Raw genomic sequence first — 22,982 nt, forward strand, 5'->3', positions numbered from 1 at the left:
ATCTGGGGCGCCGTCAGCCTCCATTAGGTGGAGTTGTGTTGCTACCTCCTCTCCCCTTGGATCTCTGCAAGTGATGTGAGGACTCTAAAACTTCACCTGAGCCTCCCTCGGCATATGGGTGAGTAGATAATGGCTGAATTTTCATTTTTGGGTGCACTATCCCTTTAATGTTGTAATTTCTAATAATGACGAGCAATATTCATGTGCAACATTGTTTTACACGAGCACTACGAGCAGTCTGAGGCAGGTGCAGATTTCTCTAGTACCTACGAAAAGATCGAAGCTACTAACATGTTGATGAATGTCGAAATGTTCCTACTGTCAACAGTTTACACACAAATTTGTTCTGCTCATGTTTCATAAATGAGACGCACACACTCTTGAAAGGCTAGCCCAGTGCTGAGCAGGGGACTGGACCTACTGGGAACTGTGGTGGAGGGACACATGGAATAAGCTGCAAGCCGTAACGGACAGTGTCAACCACCCTGTCCACAACATCCTGGCTGGACAGAGGAGCAGCTGCAACATGTGGTGTTGTGGTATGTAACCCTGACGGTGTAATGTGGTTGAGAAAATGAAGTTCTCAATATGGTGTCTACTTAGACTGATATTGACTTTGTTAGGTGGTCCTTTTTTCAGGGTGGCTAAAATACGTTTCACTGTCAACCCTCTGTCCACAGCAGTGTGATGCTGAGCTTCCCTGGTGGGAGTCCTGCCTGCTATTCCAAACTGGGGGCGTGCTGACCGCCATCTACTGAAGGTAACACACTGACTATATGTGAGTAACTCATACAGCCCCACTTCAAATGAATAGACATGCAAAAAGAGGCTGCACAGCATCTGAATGTTGATTTAAAGTTTGAATACCAACTTTATGAAAGACGTTTTGAACTATCAGGTGCAGCCTTCACTGAGCCCACCCGTCCCTCTACTTGTTTCTTCAAGGAGCTGTCAACGAAGCCTCTCAGCAGCTGGAGTCGCACATTTTCAAATCTCTGGCCATGAGCAGCCTCAGACGCCTGTCACTCAAACCTGTTCCTCCGCCTCCTCTCTCCTGTCACATGATGTGGGACCATCCCTCTGCTCTCCCTCTCTCTGCCCCCTGTGTGAAGCAGTACAGCAGGGAGGGTTCATCTCTGAAGCGGCGCTGACCTGTCAGGTGATGTAACACTCCTCCCTGCTGAAGTCTGACACCGTACAGCTGGGCCTCAGCTCGCCCGGCGCACAGGCCTCTCTCAAGCAGCCAGTCCACCAGGTCGCTGCCCTGAAACACACTTTGGACACAGGACTGATGGAGATGGGGGGGGCTAGAGGAAAGACCGTGCTGGTGCAGGTGGCGAGGACCAGCAGGGTCGTGGTTAGACTGGAGCTGGGGGGTCTGCTCCTCTGGGATATCACAGTCAGAAATATGTGCTTGGTGTTCATTCCAGGGTCGGGATGGAGGCGAACTTCGGCCGCAGCGTTCAGCCGGATGGTGAGTTTGGTGAGTCTGGTGCAGATCATGCGGCTCGTGCTTCAGTTGCTCCTGAAGATCCTGATGCGAGTGAGGGTACCGGGGCTGATGGGAGGGGGAGCGTCTCACAGCCCCCTCCTCCTCCTCCTCCTCCTCCTCCTCCTCCAGTCCTCCTCTGAACCTGTCATTATCAGAGGAAGGATTCACCTGTGGAGGCGCTCACACTCTCCCCTGAGCCACTGAGCAGTAGAGAAGCAAGGACAGGGGAAGAGGGCAGGCAAAGGGAGGCAGGGAGGAAGAAAGGAAAGGACAAGGATTAATAAAGAAAGAAAAAGTGGGAAAGTTTTATGTGTTAACGTAAAAGAAAAGAACTCAAGACTCATAAACATCCAGAAACAAAGGCTCTCAGTTAGTAGAGTTTAGTAAAGACGACATTTCAAATTCAACCTTTAATTAATTTCAAGATTTTACATTGCTTTTAGTTAAAAGGGAAAAAAAAAATCCAGATAGTTGAGCTGATTTTGTCTTTAAGATTTAGACTATTAGTATTTTTGTGAGGCTAAAAGAAGCACTCACATCTAAAGCTTCTTGGAAATAATTATCCATAAGCATGTACTGCAAACTATGGTAAAAGGCTCCACATACAGTATAAATGTTTAATGGTTCCAGAGTCCTGCACCGGGTCAGGTACCCACAGGGTGCCCTGCAACAAGCTGTGCAACATGTAAAAATGTGTTTGTAATAGGGCTGTTGATTTTTAAATACTTTCACAGCAAAAAATGATGTATGTGATTAATCTAGATTAAATAATCACAGAGCATGTAAATAATTAGATACATTTTTTTAACTGCTTCACAGCCCGATTATATATCTAAATGTACAGGTATGGGCACAGCTAGAAGTGAACTACACGTGGGCAGGCAGCAGGTGAGAACATAAATTTTGTGCAGTACATGTGTAATATTCTAACATCTAAATCACTGTTATCAAGCTGCAGTTGCTTTTATTTTGAAAGTCAGTGACACCAGTGTAACCTTTGACCCCGTGGTCACATTGGTCACCGACATGGAGGACTCCAGCCATGACACTTTGCAGCCCGAGGATGAGGTGGCAGCCTACATGGAGTTCGGATCCTTTGGAGGTTTGATGGTGGTGGAAGGAGCATGCTAACATGTTTCCTAACCTGGCAGTGATTGAATGTTTTCACCATCCAGTCAAAGAGACGTCCAATTCAAGAACGGAGAACCAGCTTCATGTGAGGGACTGGAGCCTGGGGGGGTTGATCAGGGGTGTGGCATTGACTTAGACATAACCACAGGTAACGGGTCAGCTCTGGCACTGAGCTTAACTGGTATGGTATGGTATGGTATGGTATGGTATGGTATGGTATGGTATGGTATGGGAATAGGCAGATACGGGTTTTCAAAAATGCTCCCGTGCAGGACTCTGAACGGCTCAACCTGAATAAGTTTGATGAAAAGGAGCGACTCTGTGGATGAAGAACTTGAGTGACAACAGACAGATTAAAACATGCAAAGAGGATGCAGAGAAAAATCATCCAAAAATAAATAATAAAAACAAAATAATAATAATAAAAATAAAGCAGTGATGATGTGAAAATGAACAGAGCCAGAGGTCATCTGACGGGACGCAGCCAAACTGTTAAGATTCCAACCAGAACCAAATCAAAGCTGGAGGTAACGGCCACAAGCAGCAATCTGGGGGTTAAAGCCAGCACAGACCATTAAAGGTTTACAGCTGCGAAGGATCAAGATCTGACAGTTTACAACACCTGTATTAAAGATAACTAACAGGGTTAAAGAAGATTGAACATGCCCATCTAACAATGTGCTGAGTAGGGTTGCAGTGATATACTGGATCCAAGGTATACTGTGATATAAAAGTTGACGAGTATCGTACCCTGTACATTTGCTATCTATGATATTGAAAGACTTTTTACCCAAACTTTCAATAACAAAATGGTTTCAATTATAGAAATAAAACGTTTGTTCAACCAAAAATAAACCTTCTGTTTGCATTCCTTTAAGGCTCATTCTGACTGATGATATTTAAACTACAATATTTTCTTAGACAATATCATGAAAATCTCACATCATTGCAACCCTAGTGCTGAGCAAAGCCCCATTTTGAGTTCATTGGTCAATATGTTGAGCTGTTAATGAGCTCTGTTGATTAATGATGCTCAGATTATTTGGTAAAAATTGGACCTGCAGTTCAGGAGGAGATTTCATGTGCCAGAGAGAAGACAGACATATGCCACATCAGGGCCTGTGTCCACACAGTGTTTTATTATTTTTCAGTGGCAGGGCGTTGGGAAGCGCTTCATAAGAAAAAACAAGAGCTGGCGGCGCATTTTTTTAATGATGTACTATGTGTGGCTTTTGTTTCTATGACAACAATATCTAAATTGTAATTAGCCAGGTAGCTAATAGGGGTGTAATGAATATTGGTCTATATCAATATATCGATTCAGTGATCAACAATCCAGTATCATCGGTGCAAAGTGAAAACATCAATCTACATGTCCCCATCAAACAGCGGCAGGCAAAGGTCAAGCAGCCGAGAGAAAGACGATGAGGATAAAGTTATTTACTCAGGAATAAATCAGCAGTGACGTCACCGGTGCCTGTCTGAAAAGTTCAGAGATTTGCAACCTAAAGCGCTCGGAGCGGCCGCACAAAAAATGCAGAGCGCTCTGAAACCAGACGCTGGGCGTGGTGCTTTTTCTCTAAGTTGCTGCACACGCCTGCTCCTCATAGAGAGCAACTGAAAAAAGACGCCAGCGCTGAGAAATAAAACACTTTGTGGACACAGGTCCTAAGACAAGCAGATCCGTACTCGTACCTGCGTGTGTGCACGATGTCCTGTACACACTGGTCTTTGTGGTAACGGACAAACTGGGTGCAGGTGAGTCGGACCTCCTCCGGTACACCTGAGGGACTCAGATCCTCACTGTCCCGTCCCTGCCACAGCCCCAGCAACCTGACAGACACAAACACTGTTCTACTCCTCCGCTCCCCATTTTATAATTTGATCTGAAGTGACTGTAGAAACCACGATGGAGTCTTCCTCACCTCTTCTTGAAGGGCATGATGATGAGGTGTCTGTCCAGACCAAAGATCCCAAAGGACAGGAAGCCCTGAGACAAAGACAATGAGGAATACAAGTTGGACACATGATTTCTGCACTAAAACAGCTCATGTTTACACACCGCACCCTGTGGTACCTGTCCGTAGTTTGCCACAGCGCAGAAGAACTGTAGTTCAAGGTAAAGTCTTCCTGGATCTTTGTTGAAGAGCCACCACAGGCAGCTGGACAGGTTCTACACACAGACAGAGACACACAGACAGAGACATTCACCAGTCAGACATCAGTAGATTTAACTGAGTTCAAGAGGCTTTATTGGTTCGACTCAGTGTCCCATATTTGGTCTAGTGTTTCCCTTTTATTTGTACAGGGCTGGTGGGCTGTGAGGCCAACAGGAGCCCCACCAGAAATAACCCCAAATGTCCATTTCAGTGTTTCCCCTATATTCACACTGCAGCAGTGCACCACCACGAGTCGATGACGGAGGTAAGACTGTGGGTAGTTCACTGTTAATTTCATTGATGAAAACTATGTCGAAATTTTTTCATCAACCTTTCTTCCATGACGAAAACAAAACGATGACGAACTAAAAATAGATCTTCAGAATAAAAACTGAGACAAAATCTATGTTCTGTCTGTGGTTTATTTGGTTAGTGCTGTCAGTGCTGCTGTAAGTGCAGAGGGATTCTCTCAGCATTGTTGTTGTCTTTTCCTGAGTCCTTATGAACTCTCCTTTATATCTTTCCTTGACCTTGTGATGGCTTCCATCAAGGTCACAGAGAAGTGTTCAGAAAAAAAACATAGGATCAATTTTTTGACTGCCTGTTTGCAGCCTATGTGTGACTCTGCTGGACTCCTGCTAACTTGGCATTTAATGAGTATTTAACCCTCACCGCTAACAGGCTGACAAAGAGCAGCAGACAGAGCAGGACGTGTCTGACTGTCTGTTTATCATCAGTGGTCTGAAGGCCGGGTGGAGGCAGGTTCAGCGGCTGCTCAGAGGAGGAAGAACCCTGCTGCTGCTGCTGCTGCTGGCCGTCACACAGCGCCCCACTGTGGCCTGGAGACGGAAAACAACATAACTGTTGAAGTCCAGGAGAAATGTGCCGATATTTGCATGCTGTTTCACATCACACTTTGAAACATCTGATAGTTTCTGTTAATTTAGTTTTCTTTCCCTTTTCACTACAATAAATGTCTTAATACCCCGTTAGTCACAGTAAAGACGAGAGGACGGACACAGACAGATACATTAGGGACAGACGGCAGGTTCTAATTCAAATACACAAAATGACATTTTTATGATGTAGAAGAAACCACATGAATCTGCCCGTTTCATGTCCTAAATGTCAGCATCAATATTAAACACATAGAAAATGTCCTCTGCTCTGTGCAAATTAAATGTCATAACTTAGATTCAACAGATGTAAAAAGAGTTAAATGAGTGTTTGCTACCTGTGCTGTTTGTGTGCTCCCTCTGCGTGCTGGCTATCATGTCAGGCATGGGCTGCAGAGGAGACAAACTGTGGAGGTCTGGAAACACGACACAAACAGTACACATATTTATATGACCATCATCTGGTGAGATTAGTTATTTTTGTGCCCTGGTATTTTGTTTCATCCTGGAAAATGTTAATGGGATTTCATGTGTATCAGCACATACCTGAGTTGATGCTGCCGTCAGGTGAATTTGCCGTCTGTGACTGTTGTTGCTGTGGTTGTTGTGGATCCTCCAGGCCACCAGGGGTCCTCAGCTCATCACTGACGCCTGTTACAGCGGCTCTGCTCAGGGCCTGGTAGCCGCTCTGCTCCCTGTCCCCCTGGCTGAGACCCATCAGAGATATGGCACCGAGCACCAGGCTGACGGCGAGCACCACCGCCGTGCTGATTATCTGCAGACACACACACACACACACACACAGAACACAAGATGAAGAAACAGCTTCCTTCATTTTGAGTTATAACTCTGATTTATGTACAATTCATTTTGATAAGTTACAGTGGACAGTCTGCTTGACAGATTTAAACAGGAACTAAACAGACTGGAGCACAGGACAGAGAGACGCCAGGAAACATACACAGAGTGAAAAACAGTAAAGCAGCAGGTGTTTTTCTGACCTGAGCTCTGCCGTAGAAGAACGCAGAGTCGATGGTGTCAGTCCGCTCTCCTGATATCAGGAGACCTCCGACCATCAGGAAGGGAACCCTACACACACACACACACACACACACACACACACACAATGGTGTTCAAACAGTTTTAAAATGCTTGTTAATAACTGTAATTCCACTGTAGTAATTTAACTGTGGCAATGTACATTTTTGTTTTAAACAGACTCTGGATGTGCTGTGAATTTCATTAACTAAAACTACAACTAAAAATATCTTCATCAACGTCCTTTTTTTCCCCACGACGAAGACGAGACAGCACCGACGTCATTAAACACAAACTGTGACTATATCAACATGCAGTATTGTTGACAGGAGGAGTCTTAGGTGTAATTTGACAAATAAAAACTACTAAAATCACTTTTTATTTTCATTGTCAAAAAGGACATAAAATAATTAAACTGATTTGTTTTCCCCTCCTCCTGATGGTGCCCATTGTGTGCTGGCCACCCCACACACGATGGGCACCATCAGGAGGAGAAGGAGGAGAAGGAGGAGGAGGAGGAGGAGGAGGAGGAACTTACTGAAGTTAAAGTTGGTTCAAAATAAATACACAAATCAGAACATTCTCCATATCTGGATGTACTCCTTAAATTGATCCTATCAGACCACTGGACCAGACACTTTCTGCAAAGCTGCATCTCTAATGATTAAACCTGTGTCACCTGAGCATTTATTCAACCAATCGATCAATCGCGTGTGAAAAAAGTTTGACTAAAATGACGAAGATATTGGTTTGACTCGACTTTAAAAATGCCCAAAACAGGATGAGGTGACTAACAGCTACTCTACACTACACGACTTTGATCAACTGTTAAAAGACGAGAGTGTGACAGTGACTGTGACAGACTACAACTAGATTCTTTTGAGATTATTTCCCATCCTGCACCTGGTGGAAAACATTACACCAAACACCTTCTAAGAAATACCACATTTTAACAGTTCCTCACATGTCTGCAAAAACACATAACTAGAAACACGAGATAAAAGGCCGACATTCATATAATAAAAACTAAGAAGAACATTTGACACAAGACTAAAAGTCCATTCTCACTGAGGATGAATATCCGCGCGGATTATTCTTGCAGAAAAATATAAAAGCTGATTTCATGGGTTCTTATGGAAGTGTGCACACCGGGGCGGAACTTTCGTGCGGTGAAAAAAGTTTCCGCCCAGACTTTGACCCCCGCGGAATTCGCGGCGGAACTACACAGCTGGGCCAATGAAATTGTTTGTTTATAGTGACATCGCACAGACCCAGGAGAGTCCAAAATCCGTTTGTTTATAGTGACATCGCACAGACCCAGGAGAGTCCAAAATCCAGCCAGGCAGGACAGTATGGGAGAAAGGTTGATAAACCTCGTTTCACAGCACCTCGTCCTTTTTGATAAAAGACGGGATGATTGTATGAACAATGAATTAAAGGACAACGTCTGGCAGTCCATTTGTCCAGCTTGGTGGCTGCGGTGAGAGTGGTAAGTGCTAAAGAAAGTTGATGTTGACACTTGTTAATCGTTAGCTTGCTAGCTAGCTAGCTAGCTATTGCTAGCTAAGTTAACGTAAATGACAATAATGTTATCGTCGCTGCTGCTGCTGCTGCTGCTGCTGCTGCTGCTGCTCCTACTCTCATCCATGTTCGCCCACACCCGTTCACACTGCGCGGACTTGAAACACAACAACGCGAAATTCCGCACTGCGTCTGTACCGCGTCTGTGTGTATGGTTTAAATGCAGAAAAGCGCTGCGCAAATATTCCGGCAGTGAGAATGAACCTTAAGACAAAAGAACCTGACAGAATGAACACTATGTTGAATGCAGTGATGTGGTGTAACGCTGACCTACCCCCAGCCCAAAATCATGAATACTCCCGGTCGGAGTCTCAGCAGATCGTCTCTGTTAGTGAGCGCCAGACACAGTGGGATTAAACCTGAAAAACACGCACCAGAGTGAGCAAGCTTAACACAGTTCATTTTATTTAGTCAAACACAGTCTAATGAACATACATGCACATATTACCCGTCCAGATGTAGGTGCTGTACAGAGACCCGTAGAGCAGAGTGAAGGTGAGGATCTTTCCCACCAGATTATCCTCTTCTTTCACCAGGAAGTTCCACAGGATCATACTGACACACACCAGGAACTAGAGCCGAGCAGAGAACAGGAACGTGAAGGTGACGCAGACAGAAACACAAAATGACCTCCGAACATCACCGGTGAAGCACACGCTCTATCTGGAGCTGTGACTGGAGACTGACCTGAGCCAGGAAAAGGTTTAAGGCAAACAGGTGAGGAAGTCTGTTAAACTTCCTGCTGAGCAACATCACCACGATGGTCCACACCTGGGAGACGACACGGGCACACGATCAAACAAAAGTCAGGAACACCTTTCTGTCATAAAATTGAGTCTAACAAAGTTTGACAAACAGTTTTTATTCTTCATCGTTTTCTCCAAGATAAACCTGCAGACACACTCACCAGCGCCACGAGGCTGACAATGCTGATGTTGAAGCTCACGTTTTCGAGCTCTGTCACCAGCGGGGTCGGGTCCATCAGAGGGATTGTTAACAACCAGGCCGACACGTACATGATGGGTGCAGACAGAAACGTACTGATCACCATCCCTGATGTCACCTGAAGAGAGGACAGAGAGAAAGACACTTTAAAACACAGGGTGTAACACTAAGTGATAGTGTAACAAGTAATCTGGATACAAGGCTTCAGGTTTTCTTAATTTACTGGGCGCAGACTTGGATTGTGAAAACTGTCTTAGGAGTATACGTACTGTATCTCCACAGTGCTGTGCCAGTGCTATAGAAGCACACATTGTCACTCTGCTACAGCGGGAAAAACGCTCAGAGTTGTTTGTATTTTAACTAAGGTAAGTATGATTTTGTTTCCTTTAGGATTCAGCTTGGATCATTAACAGGTAAAACCCTGGAAGAACTGATCAAAAATTCATAACTTTACCAGGGGGAGGGCGGCATGACATATTCTGGACAAAGGACTCTTTTAGGCAAACTAGTGGTATATGATACAAACTGGCATGTGAAGGGTTAATATTTGATTAAATAATGATTTTAATTGATTCAAAACATTTGAATAAAAACAAAAAAGCAAAAAAATGGAGAAATTAATGATTTTTTAAAGTGACACATATGGTCCTTAAAAAAGTTATTTAGGAAGTTATTTTCTGAGCAGGGCACAAAGGTTAAATCATTTACAATATCTTGGGCGGAGCTAAGCCCAGGACGCAGCGATGGTGCCGTGTGAAAATAGTGTCAGGGCTGAACGTGTTTAGGGGGAAACATTTGCACATAGAGAGGTGAACACTGTCATTAAAATGGCTCCAGTAAAGAACATTATGTCAACTCTGTGATTCATCTCTTACTGGTAAAAAGGACACACATCATTTGATACTCAGAGACCTGGAAGTGAAATGTGACTATACTTCAGCTCTGGAGGAGCGAGTAAACCCCGGCTGTATGTGGCTCTAGCAGGACATTATAACGATGATGTCACAGAAGCTTGTGTGAAGCTCGTCATTGTCACTGGAGCTGCTGCTTCCAGAGCTGAAAGATGTGGCCGTCAACTCTGACTGTGAGAAAATGGATCAACATGGGGCCTGAGAGTCCTGCAAGACGTAGCCTGGGCTCCTCTGAGCTGCGTTCACAAGTTGTTTTATTGGTTTTAGATCTTAGCTACAGTGGTCATTTAAAAGAACAAAGCAGGTATGGCTAAGAGCATGATATAAATCTATAGGGCCAATGAAGATGAGTTTACATATCACCTTGGGTTCGTCCTTCACCTTCTCAAAATGATCCCACACTTTGGATTTCCTGCCCGACATGTTATTAACTAGCCTGTGGAATAACCGCAGGTACCAGCCCTGGAGATTAACCTGACTCCTGTCTGACTGCTGAGCGTGGACACTTCCTGTGTCTGTCCTTTCAAAGTAAAGTCACACATGCTCCAGTCATATGGGTTTGGATTGATTGATTGATTTCTGCAACTAAGCGACCAGTGAAATCTTGCCGACTAATGAGCTTTCTGGTCGACTAATCTTTGATCGATTATGAGGGGACAGCCCTACAAATCTTCATCAAAACTTTGCCATTTTCAGTTTATTTCCCACAGCGAGGGGGATTTTGAAACCAGTAACACACAAATCACAGAAACTGGAGAATGCCAGCCTCAATAGCCGGCTGATGGCAGGTTTATGGCCACAGTCTACATCCAGAGAGTCCGATGAGGTTTATGTTAGAACAGTTATTAGCCACAGAGATCTCTCGTGGTTCTACTACACAGTCCAGACTTTCTCAAACTTTTCCACCTCGATCCAAATCACCACACACTTCAGAAACAAAGGGGTTCTGATGTCCATGTTAACAGTGCTTCTTTTCCTCATTGGAAAAATGACATAAAATCGTATTAATTTATTAAAGCATGGACCTGAAGACGAGGAATGAAGCAGGGCGGTGTCATGGTGTGAGGGATGAATACTGAGTGTTGTAGATACAGTTGAAACAGTTACATGGCAGATTACCAGCAAGAAATTGGAATTTTCTTGGCTTCTGTGTGTGTGTGTGTGTGTGTGTGTGTGATCCTCTTATCGCCTGGTCTTGCCATGTGACCCGACCAGGAGAAAGGCATTTGCCCTGTAATTTTGACACACCATGATGATGCCTTGTTTTAAAGTCAAAACTCTTCCAGCCTTCAACATTAGAACAAAGTGCTGAACGAGGGGTTTTTACTCTTTTTATCTCTCAGTAATGTTTCTCACAGAGTGCCTGAACTTTCCTGACACGTCTTTTATCTTATTATAATGTTTCAAATATTGTTTTGTAGCTTCAATACTGTTCAAAGCAGGATTACTACATCGACGGTACTCACCACCTCCAGCTCGACGTTGTAGTGTGCGGCGTAGATGGCCACACTGGGAGCAGTCGGGAAGACGCCGTACAGGAAGGCAAAGTTAGACAGACTGGTGTGGTTGGCACTCGTGCTGTTCACGCCTACATCCAGAATATCCACCATGTCTTTGCAGACCAGCGGCATCACCAGGCTGCAGAGAGAGGACGTAGAGCGGGACATTATTAAAGCAGTCCTGGTTCATGGAGATCAGTCAGAGGTGTAAGGAAACAGCCCTGCACTGAATACTTCCTCTGTGAAGCTTATGATGTCCTGTTTTTGTTGACCATGTGTCACAGAGGAGATATGTGCACCTGCAGTGTGACCCACCCACTGAGTGTAAATATAAATGCTAATGACGTATGCCTGTGAGTTCATGCTCTTTTCAAATAAAAGCAGAGGGGAAAAAGACCAAGTGATGGAGTCACCAGACACTGCTCTAGTATTTTACAGATGACCTGTCTATGAGCAGGGACGCAACATCCACTCTTCTCTCAGCACCGTCCCACGAGGAAGAGCTGATCCATGTCTTCAATCCTTCCTCTGAATGCTGAGCTTCTTTTTTATCTGGAAGAATCCAGTCCAGAAACTTTTCTTGGAGGCTTCTTATGATTTTCTGCCACACTCCCAGCTGCTGCTCCTTTGCTATCCTCCCTCCCCTCTACCCTCTACCCTCTACCCTCTACCTCTGGCTAGCTGACTCGGTGTAACTACACAAGGAAGTCGCCACAGACACCCAACATCTGAGAAATACAGAGAGCTTTCTCTGTTGGCGACTGGCTTAATCAGCAATGTATGAACTTGTCTGGCGAGGGTGTGAATGTAACAGATGTTTATTTCTGTGTAACATTACATTAAATTAAATGTCTGTGTAAAACACTTTAAAATCTGTGGTCATTCTGTACCTAAATATAGTGCAAACACTTTGAAAGAAACAGCAATACAGAACACAATGCCACCACCACATTATATCACACACACACACACACACACACACACACACACACACACACACACACACACACACACACACACACACACACAATCCATCCTGGTCCTGCTTACAGTTTGGCTGTGATGAGGAGAATCAGGGCGACTCCAGTGTCTCTGGTTAGTTTTCGGAGCTGGCCGACCTGAAACAGAAACAGAGAGATGACTGAACTCTGAAGACATCCTCCATGTTTACACCCATTTCAAACAGTGACAAGTTAGTGCAGCAAATTAAATCTGATTCACCTCAAGGTGCGGTAAGGCCTCGTCCACACGTACACAGATGTAGCTTTTTATACACGTTCTGGCCTTTCATCCACACACAAACTCAAACATGAACCTTTTGAAAAGATCCTTACAGGGTGAAGATGTTCAGAAACTTTTCAGTGTCGACATGTAGACAGGGACTGACAGCTCATGTAATCAGAGTGTGCCCCGTTATCTCCTTTGTGAGGCGTCCCAGGTGAGGCGACATTTCGTACAAAGGCAGATGTGACCAAAACAGAGCTGGTTCTTACATCGCTAACAGGCGTTTTTACGTGTCTACACATAAATGTTGAGTTAGGCTAAAACACGCCGGCGTCGCCACAGCCAGCACACACTGGACGCGTCACGCTGCAGCTCATCAACAGACAACCACACACAGTTATTGTTACTGACAGATATGTACTTCCTCCTCCTCTGCGTTAGCTTCAAATCATGTGTGGAGAGCCACTGATTAAATTTAATGTCTCACCTGAGGAGCCGATCTGACTCACCACACAATATCTTTTTGGCCATTGTCTTTATAATGACGGCACTGTGGGTCGTTTAGCTCGGGATATTTCTTGATCTCAACGAGTCTCTGAGTGAATGAGTGTTTTGGCCCTTAGTCTTCGTCTATATTGAGGAACAGAAGAATCAGAATGAGCGACAGAGGTCACTGCTCCACGCAGACTTCCAGTAATAACGTATTTTAAGGCTTCTGATTGGACAACATCTTTTTCTTTTTGTGACTGAGGTCTATCACCGCCCTTTGGTTTGGCCTGCATGACAGCACCTACGTTGTGTTTTTGTGTTTTCATTCAAGATTTTGCATGTGTGGACAGAATTTTTTTTTTTTTTTTTTGAGAACAAATCAAGTGTGGACTCGACCTTACACACAAGACTTTACAAGAGGCTGAACAAACAGTACCATAGTAAGGCCGAGGTAAAACAAGGCCGCCCCTCCAAAGGAGTTCGCCAAGCCGTCTATGAACTCTGATAACACAGCAGGGATCCGCTGGCCGAGCGCAAAGTGGGAGACGATTCCTACGATGACCATGAATACGATTGGGTTCTTCAACACCTGCAGAGGGGAGAGATAGAGGGTTAGATAACATCACTTTAACAGCCAGAGAGTGAGATCTTAAAGTGTAACTTGTAAAACTAAAGTCATGTTTTGACCCAGAATTTGCAGGACTACTTTTCAAGACACCAAAACTCTCCTGCAAATAATCATCTGTGTTTGCACGGTGGTCTTAAGACCAGTGAAGATTTGGCAAATTACTACGCAGGCGTATGACAAAGCAACATGACTGGACGAGGTCAGAGGGGTGAACACACTCTGCAGCCTGCAAATCAGTTTGCGCTTGTTTCATGTTAAAAAAAAAAAAAAAAAGACGCACTGAAAAACAAATGAAACTTCAGGTTCTGTCTCACGTGATGACATTCACTGCTGCAGAGTGTTGCTGCAAGTTGGATGTCATGAATAAAATGCAGAGGAGGAAAATGAAACGAAGAGTGCATCCCTCCACAGTTAATCATCTGCTGAGTGTTTGATGGTTATATGTTGGTGCTGTAGAATGTAACTGCTCTGAAACAAGAAGATAATCATGTTTCATTTCTTTCAGTCACCGACTGTCTCACAGCACCACAGTGGTGTCTCTGTCAGCTCGTGATCTTCCCGTCTTTTTTAAATGAGTCAGGAAGACGACAGCAAAGCCGAACTTTACTTGTAATGTTACCAAACAAACAGAAATGTTGTCCCCTCCTAAAACTGTCCTAAGTTGATTCTGGAGTACATTCTTTTTTTATGGATGAAGCGGTACAGGAGTTTAAGCAGCAGCACTTTGTGTACAGTTCCTGTACTTTTAGAAAGTACAACCCCTCTCATCTGGGACTGTAATGTTGACAGGAAGTGACCACGATGAGACGGTGTATCAGACCCACCGTCTGACACCGGCACACTGTGAGGACGGAAACAGAGGGCTCGGTGGGGACGGAGCACCTGCTGCAGCAAGCCAACACGCCGTCTGTGGTCATTTTGAAACAGGTGACGTACTTTAAAACCAGCCGCTGGCCATTTGACCAGCTGAGTGTCAGGTGACACCATCAGCCAGCTTGAGTCGAGCTCAGACCGGCCAGTTCACACCGCTTCTAAAACGTTCTAAAACGGTTTCGTCTTGTCGCCAATCTTTGGTCTGAACTGGACTTCAGGGTGTAACAGTGTGTTGCACCTGCTGCTGTCTCTTATTCACCCTAAAACACCTGGATATACACAATACCTGTAGGACTACGACTCCCAGGATGCCAAGAGTGCTGTGTGAATGGCTGGCCTGCCTCCACCTCTGCACCTCACAAAGAGCGAAGCCGATGGGATTGAGGAGCATGAGGGAGACCGGAGCGACTAGATAGATGTACTGGAGGTACTCTGGATACGTGCTCCGGTACAAAGCATCAACTACAGACACACAGAGGGAGAGGAAGAGGAAGAGGAGGATGTTTTCTCTTTGTGTCTTAAATACAGTATTTGTCTTCACTGATAGATCGGCGTCAGTGTGTTGTGTCTGCCTCACCTATGGGGTATCCCAAGGCGAAGTCATTGCTCTGCGTAGCGAAGATGGCGTACAGGCCAGCCTTGCTGTATCTGCTCTCCGGACTGGCCACCATCAGGGTCAGCACACACACCAGCACAAACACGGTCACCTACACACAGGAAGGGAGCAGTTTTAACCACCATGCTATAAAATAAAAGTAGTTCATACACATACTGTAACACACAGCTGCACAGACACCAACCTTAGCGACCAGGACGCTCCAGAGAAACGCCCAGATGACGTCTCCAAAGTCCAACAGCACCATGTTTTTAAAGAGCAGCGCCGGAAGAGCAAACTTAGAGACAAAGTTCCCCAAACCCTTCGCCTGGCTCTCTGTGATGATATCTGCCCTGTTGGGTGGAACAGAAGAAACAGCCACAAGAAAACATAAGCCACAGCTCACGCATCACTTCTTTATTTTTATCCACTATCTTAAAATATTCCTGCACACAGCTCGGGATGCAACAGTTTTAGATTTTGATGTCACGAAGTATTAGGTTAGTGTTCGTTCCGCCTGCAGTCTGATGATTAGGCTGGAAATTGTCTACATTTATTTAAGTTTCCTCGCCGTGTAACCATTGTTCACATGAAAATAACGGACCATTACGTCCCTCTGTGAGAGTGAGAACAGAATCAGTCAGTGTAGCCGAGTCTTTACGGTTACAAACCCGTGACGTTTTAAAACCCTGTTAACGGTGAAATTGGTTGATCACAGCATGGCTACATTCAGCAGAACCTTAACATGGTGGCTGCGTTCCTGTAAAACTGAACAAGAAAGTCATCTACATTTAAAGCCCCTGATCCACTGAACAAAAAACAAACAAACACTAACACATGCTAACATCTGGCTTCTGTATTTAATGGGAAGGATACCATCTGCATTCACTACAGGGACAAATGACTCTGCAGTAGTCACATGTATATATCAGCTCCGGCTATGATCGGCTTCGACCAGCAGTGATGGAAATATGACACCCTGATGGACGCGCCACTTTAGCCGGCACGATGTAATGACAGCCGCCACTAAATTCTGTCCATGTCTGTACAAGCAGCAGTTGAATATCATCCAAAATTAAGTCGGCACTGAGTTTGAGAGAGCGTCCAAAAGCGTCTAAAAAAGAAGTTACCACTGGAACACTTTCACTGGCCTCCATGATGCTTTCTACTATCCACAAACCTGTTTCCGGCCCGTCTGTGACGTTGAGCAAGACACATCAGAAAAGAAAGAACATACTCGTTTGCAGAGCCGTGTGCAAAGCTGTGGTTTACTGACAACAGGAAATCAGTCACAACAACAAACCTGCATACATGAGTTAATTTAGCTGAACAAAGGGTACAACGCTGATGTTCATTATCTGCTCTATGAGTAAAGCAGTTTAGGGGGTCAACTGAAGCTTCACTAAAGATTTTCCGGCAAAAAAACAAATGACAAAAACAAGTTTGTACCTGTTGTTGCACACACTCACCTGCCGGCTATGTAGCCACACAATATGATGCCAAAGCACTCGAGGAGAGCCGGGAAAAGCTTGTCGATGGACATGTGGGGCCCCACAGCAGAGCCCGCCAGGGTGTTGTGGGATATGTTCTTCCCGTGGATCAGCACGTAGCTGTTGGCGGTCTCCATGGTGATGATGGGATGGCGGGGAGGGGTCAGAGTGGTCAGGTGATGGCTGGGGAGTATCAGCGCACTGAAAGAAAGGCAAGGATGGTAAAACATCAGGGAGTTAGTGAAAATAAGGCAAGATAAAAACCGTTTCAGCGAGCACCAGTCTGTTTGAGCACTTGGAGCACTATCATGTTTTCGAATATGAACACTGCACGGTCTTTAATAGCTGAGCGTATTAACAGTACAAACCTTGTCAGTGAAATATGAGGGCAAAAAATGAAAACAAAATAATCATTAATAAATGGAGGGAAAATGTTTAATTAATTGTGATGTTGATTTGAGGTCGCATCACCCAGCCCTACGTCTGCCTGAACATTTTAGGGGTCGACAGATAATCGGCCGGGCCGATATTATGAATTTTTAGGGTTATCAGTGAGTTTTTCCACCAATATGCCGATATACAGTTTTGTTTTGCTGAGCTGCCCCTGGCGTGCTTCTCACTGCCTGCATGTACCACTCTAGGCTCTTAAAAGCAAACTCAAGACCTACCTTTTAGCCTGGCTTTTAATTGAGCTCTCCTTCATTTTATTTTATTTTATTTATTGTTTTTCATTTTATTTTTTAAATTTTATATTTATGATTATTGTGTATTTATTTATTTTTATAATCTGTTTTTATTCAGCTGGCATATTCTTCAACTTTGTTATTTATTTTTTTGTAAATTATTTTCCTATTTATTGAAAGTTCTAAAATGTTGCTCTTTATTCTGAGTTTTTATCCTGCCTCTGGTGTTTCTTTGTCAGTGTTTATTTTTTTAAATTCTGTGTCAGCTATGATTTATCAGCACCCGCTCTGAAAAAACCTATCGGTCGATCCCTCCTACACACTACTTACTGGGAAATAAATAAATAAAAATAAGTGGCAGGTTAAATACATGGGAAGGTCAGGGTCAGGGCAATCTGGAAATCCATCGGTAAAAAAACCCAAAAACCTTCCTTTACCTCTGGAGGCACAGCCCGGAGTTTTTCGACTAACAGAAGTGCAGGGGCCTCGGCGATCGCTCACACCCTTCAGCCCCCAGGGAATCGCCGTGTTGTTTACAAATACTTCGGGTAGAAAACCAGCAGAGTTTAGCTATATGTATATATATATATATATTTTACATTTTTCACGTCACCATATCACCGTGTAGACTAATCTGATGTTTGTTAAGTCTATAAACACAATGACTGAACAAACGTTACTATTTCTGTGTGCACGTTTTGTAATTAATAACATGGTTATCGTAGATTAGCTGGGCTAACCGTTAGCTGTTAACGTTAGCCGTTAGCGGTGTCAGTAATAACCATAGACTGTATAAAAATAAGGTAATAACTCATTAAACGGTCCGTGAATAAAATATTTTTTCCAGCGGATATCTTAGTTACAACATGATTGAGCTAGCAAAGCAGTTTTGTGTTGCTATGTGTGGTATTTATTCAGTTATGGGAAATCACGATGTCTAGAAAGCATCAGTGGCTGCAGCTGACAGGGACAGTTAGCAAAGCTAACATCAGGACGTCATCTGTTAAAAGCTACAAGAAACTACTCCAGTTAGCATCCGCTGGAAAAAATATTTTTTTCATGTTGACGAGACAGCGTTTTGGGTGGAGCGGTTGCTATGGACGCGGAGCTTGCTGTTTCTGTAGCTACACATTTCCTGGGGACACCTGCACGTCTTGGCCGCGCCCCCTCCATTGTGATTGGCTAAAGCGCAGCATCGTTCAAACTCAATTTGTGACGTACATCTGTTCTATTGAGTCTTCCTCTGGTTTACATCAGCTGATGTGTTTGTTTTGGGGAGGAGGAGACCTCTGAGGATGATTCAGCTTCCTGTATGAACCTCCTGGTCACTGGAGGATTTCTAACCAGGAGAAGTTTCAGCTGGTGACCTCCAGTCGTCACCACTAGAAGCCACTAAAATCTGACACACTGACTCTGATAATATGTCTTCACAGGAGGGAACCAAAATCAGATGAAGGAGGAGCTGTTGATATCTGAGGGTGCCCAGAGCCCCTCTGTAGTTCCGCCCCTGCGCATGAACATACCGTTAGCTGAGTTAGCGCGGTCAGGTGAGCACCATTCACTCAGTGACAGCAGCTTTATACTGTCTGACGACACTACAGGTAATATAACTGCATATAACGTGCCGTTAAAGACAATAAGAAGCTAACAGCAGGCAGTGACAGCTCCATTGTCACTGCCTGCTGACCGTTAGCTTTGACAGTTAGCTAGGTGCATGCTAAAAACATCAGGACACACGCAAACCGCAGGGTGACGTGCACATCTGGCAGATATAAGACGGGAAGTGACGTGTGTATAAACGGTGAGCTCACCTGTGTCAGTTACAGGACCATCTCTGCTCGGTGATGAGCGACATTCAGCTGCTCTCTGTTTGAACAGCCCGTGTTTTCGCTGTTTGGGCGGAGAAGCTCTGTGTGCTGAATCTGACAGCTGCCCACAGCGGCCCCGCCCTAAAAACACGACTGACAGACGCTTCAGCCAATCACAGCCGAGATACGCGCCAGACTCCGAATGTGATTGGATAACAGCGTGCGGTGTGACGCTGCATTCATTTGATACAGGCAGTGATTTAATCTTTGGACCTCATGATGTGTTCACAGCAGGAAAATTAAACATAATGAAATCCAACAAAGGGAGAGAGGTTCATTTTAACTTTGTCTTTCACATGTGGTCATAATGTCTCTTTGGTTTTTATTCAACTGTGCCTCAAATAAAGAAAAGCTGAACTCACATACAGAGATTTTTATTAGACTGTAGGCAATCCTATTGTTGTATGGTGGCCCCGAGGGTCAAAACACAACATTTAACAAAACAAACACTGCGACATTTCAGAAGAAAAACTTCAACATTTTACAAAACACAACAACATTTGACAAAACACAACATTTCAGAGCAATACAATGCAACACTACAGCATTTCTGAAAAGACAAACTTTTCACAAACAAAACATGACAGTATTTTGGAAACAAGAGGGCTTTAATATTCTCTTTATCTAGTAATATCATCATGAAATGTATTATCTTTCCCTCATGTTTTGATGTTTAAAGCACATACGTTGCCCAGCAGGCTTCTGTAGGGCAGTATTTTCTGCCTTGATCATTTTATCCAGAGGGGAAGAGACGGACGCTGTGAGCAGGATTTGAACCTGCGCGGGGAAACCCCATTGGATTTCGAATCCAACGCCTTAACCACTCGGCCATCACAGCTGTGTGCTCCTCTTCCTCCTCCTGCTGCTGCTCGTCCTCAATAAACGCTCCAAAGCCCAAACCCCTCTGCATTACCTCTGTCTGAACTTTCCTTACTGACATTTACAGTCTTATTTTGGACTCACAGCCAGGAGCCTGTTTTACGACTGCAGGGAAAATTTAGACGCAGCAGCACTAACTGATACCTGATAAACTATCACTTGTTATATAAACATAAAACTGACATATAAAAGAATCACTGACTTATTCATCACACACTCCACTGATCCTCCTGAGACCTGGACTTTTGTTTGGTATGCATTTTTAATTTCTCCTAGCTATCTGGATCAGCAGGACCCGATAAGTATAAAAAACGAATATGATAATTAAGTCCCAGTGTCCTCAAACGAGACAATAAGAAAGTCCCAATGTCAAACAAGTCCTTCCCAATTTACAGTCTTAACTTGTGACTGTTGATAAATCTTCAAACATTATTAATCATAAATAAACAAGTTTCAACCATTAAATGTGATCAGGATTTGGACCTTTGACCCCGCAGACTGACTTGGCAGAGGCGGCTGCCATCTTGTTTTTACATGGATTACTATAGCTATTGTGCTCTTACTACCAGAGATGACACGCCAAGTGTCCATGAACGAGGACAACAGGTCTGAATTAAGTAAAGTATAAGGTCAAGTAAAACCCAAACTGTGATGTCATATGAGGACACAGGGTCTCAGGAGGTCAAAGGTCCTGCAGGTCAAACAAAGTGGATGTTTTGGTGTCTTTGCTTTATTCCATTGTATCTTTTGTAAACATTTCTAATTGTTGTTGATGCCAAATAAAACAATTTATTGGCTGTAACTGAGAGTAATCTAATCATTGTGTTTTCTTTAGTGTATAATCACCTGAAAATAACAATAGTTGTGTTTTCGTTACCTTAAAATGAGCTGTTTATATCTACACAGGGAGCAGGACGAGCAACATGGTGATCTCTGCAGACTTGACCTGCAGAGATCACCATGTTGCACTGCTGTATTTCTAGTAGCCCAGAGCAGACAAACCAAACACTGACTCTGGATAGAGACACTGACATTTTCATGTTTGTAAGTAAGAAGCCACTCCGGGACATGCAGTGTAAGAAAGACGGTTATTTTTTCAACATGAAAAAAGCTGTATTCAACATCTTTACTGGTTTAAATCAGCAGATCTGTTTTTAATGGTTTTATGACATCAGTCAGGGCCTGTCTGTCCTGTTCGGTGTTGCTCCTTCAGCGTCTGAGGTGAAACAGTATCTAGCGCCCAGGTCAGGTCCTTGGTGATGTGGACACCATGGTACTTGAAGCTGTCCCCTCTCTCCACTGAGGACTAGGTGATGAGGTGAGCTTAGTTCCCTCCTGGCATTTTCCCAAAGCCCACCATGAACTCATCAGTCTGTGACGTACTCTATATTGTGACTATCTTGTAGGGCAGTTTAATATTTTGGTGTGTATTATGACTACTATATAATTTGTTTACCTTATTTAATACATGAATGTGTTGACTTCCTGTATATATTATAAGTAAATGTTCTGTTTGTGATACCTGACACGTAATTGGTCAGGCAGAACAGGCCGTCACAATCTGTGTATAATTTAGTCACATGGATTGTGTGTATTGTAATTGTATTATGTTGGTCTGTTGTGTACACGACATCTACTGCATGTCTGTCCATCCCGGGAGAGCGAACCCTCCTCAGTTGCACTTCCTGAGGTTTATTCCATTGTTAACCCATGACAGAGGTTTTTAGGGGAGCGTCCTTATCTGCTGTGAGGGTCTGAGGACAGAAGGTGTCGTATGTCGTACAGATTGTAAAGTCCTCTGATGCAAATAGTGATTTGTGATACTGGGATAATCAGCTCCGACAGCAGGATTCACGACCTTTTCACAAAACATGCAAAGAAATATTCAGAACTTTATGAGCACCGACATCTCTACAAATATGTTGGCAGACTGTTTCCCCACCAGAGATCCTGCCTGGGCCCCATACTGTGTGTTTAATGTGCACTTTTTCATGTATTTTTAATTTGCAAAAGTTATTTTGAAAACTCAATTTTCTTCTCGACAGAGTACAGAAGCATTTTACAAGCTCTTCCCTTAAGAAAAGGTTTTAATGACCGTCCCCTCCAGAAATATGAGAGGACTCATGATTTGTTCAAACAGCTTAAAACACTAAACATGTTTATGTTCAGAGCCATGATGGAAATAAAGTCTTATCACACGATAAAAAAAAAGAAGTCCAAGGAGACCTGCCGTGTGTCTCAAATCACATACTTTGAACTAAACATTTGATATTTTGAGTGCACTAAGTGCATTCACACTGCACAGTATGGAAATATGCAGTGTACAAAAGTTGAGTGTTGAATGATGGACACTTCTCACCCCCAACAGTCGCCATCTTTGAGACGTAGCAAACTTCACAACTTTTAACATGGCGGCTGGAGACAACAAGGAGCCTGATAGTTTTACATGTTTTTTGCACAAAGTACCAAAACTTGTCGAATAGAAGCCGCCAGTAATGTTTAGGCCCGTTTCCACCGCAGGAACTTCGGGGTAATTTTACAGGGCCGGGGCCGTTGGTGCGTGTCTCCACCGCAGGAACCACCCCCGAAGGACAGAGTTCC

General features: G+C 44.0%; 1 protein-coding gene and 1 non-coding gene across 4 annotated transcripts; both read right to left on the reverse strand.

Annotated features, from left to right (window-relative positions):
• Positions 1-130: 130 nt before the first annotated feature.
• Positions 131-19,579, reverse strand: LOC126407011 (integral membrane protein GPR155-like). 3 transcript variants are annotated; one of them, XM_050071655.1, is made up of 20 exons: positions 19,446-19,579; positions 16,931-17,152; positions 15,667-15,814; positions 15,444-15,573; positions 15,153-15,328; positions 13,802-13,954; positions 12,703-12,770; positions 11,620-11,791; positions 9,205-9,360; positions 8,985-9,068; positions 8,746-8,869; positions 8,572-8,656; positions 6,680-6,767; positions 6,225-6,453; positions 6,017-6,094; positions 5,455-5,621; positions 4,701-4,796; positions 4,549-4,613; positions 4,319-4,456; positions 131-1,634 (listed from the first exon to the last, which is right to left on the reverse strand). In XM_050071655.1, exons 2-20 carry the CDS (start codon positions 17,086-17,088, stop codon positions 1,058-1,060), a joined length of 2,892 nt encoding a protein of 963 aa, XP_049927612.1. In that variant the 5' UTR covers positions 17,089-17,152; positions 19,446-19,579; the 3' UTR covers positions 131-1,057. The 3 variants fall into 3 exon arrangements, with proteins under 3 accessions (XP_049927612.1, XP_049927614.1, XP_049927613.1); XM_050071657.1 differs by having other exon boundaries at positions 1,490-1,692; XM_050071656.1 differs by having other exon boundaries at positions 1,490-3,171.
• A 679-nt stretch (positions 19,580-20,258) lies between these two features.
• On the reverse strand, positions 20,259-20,340 carry trnas-cga (transfer RNA serine (anticodon CGA)). The gene has a single exon. It is a non-coding gene; the product is annotated as a tRNA-Ser (tRNA).
• Between the last annotated feature and the right edge of the window lie 2,642 nt (positions 20,341-22,982).

Source organism: Epinephelus moara, chromosome 19 (assembly GCF_006386435.1).
Source record: "Epinephelus moara isolate mb chromosome 19, YSFRI_EMoa_1.0, whole genome shotgun sequence".
In the NCBI taxonomy this organism is placed as follows: Eukaryota; Metazoa; Chordata; class Actinopteri; order Perciformes; family Serranidae; genus Epinephelus; species Epinephelus moara.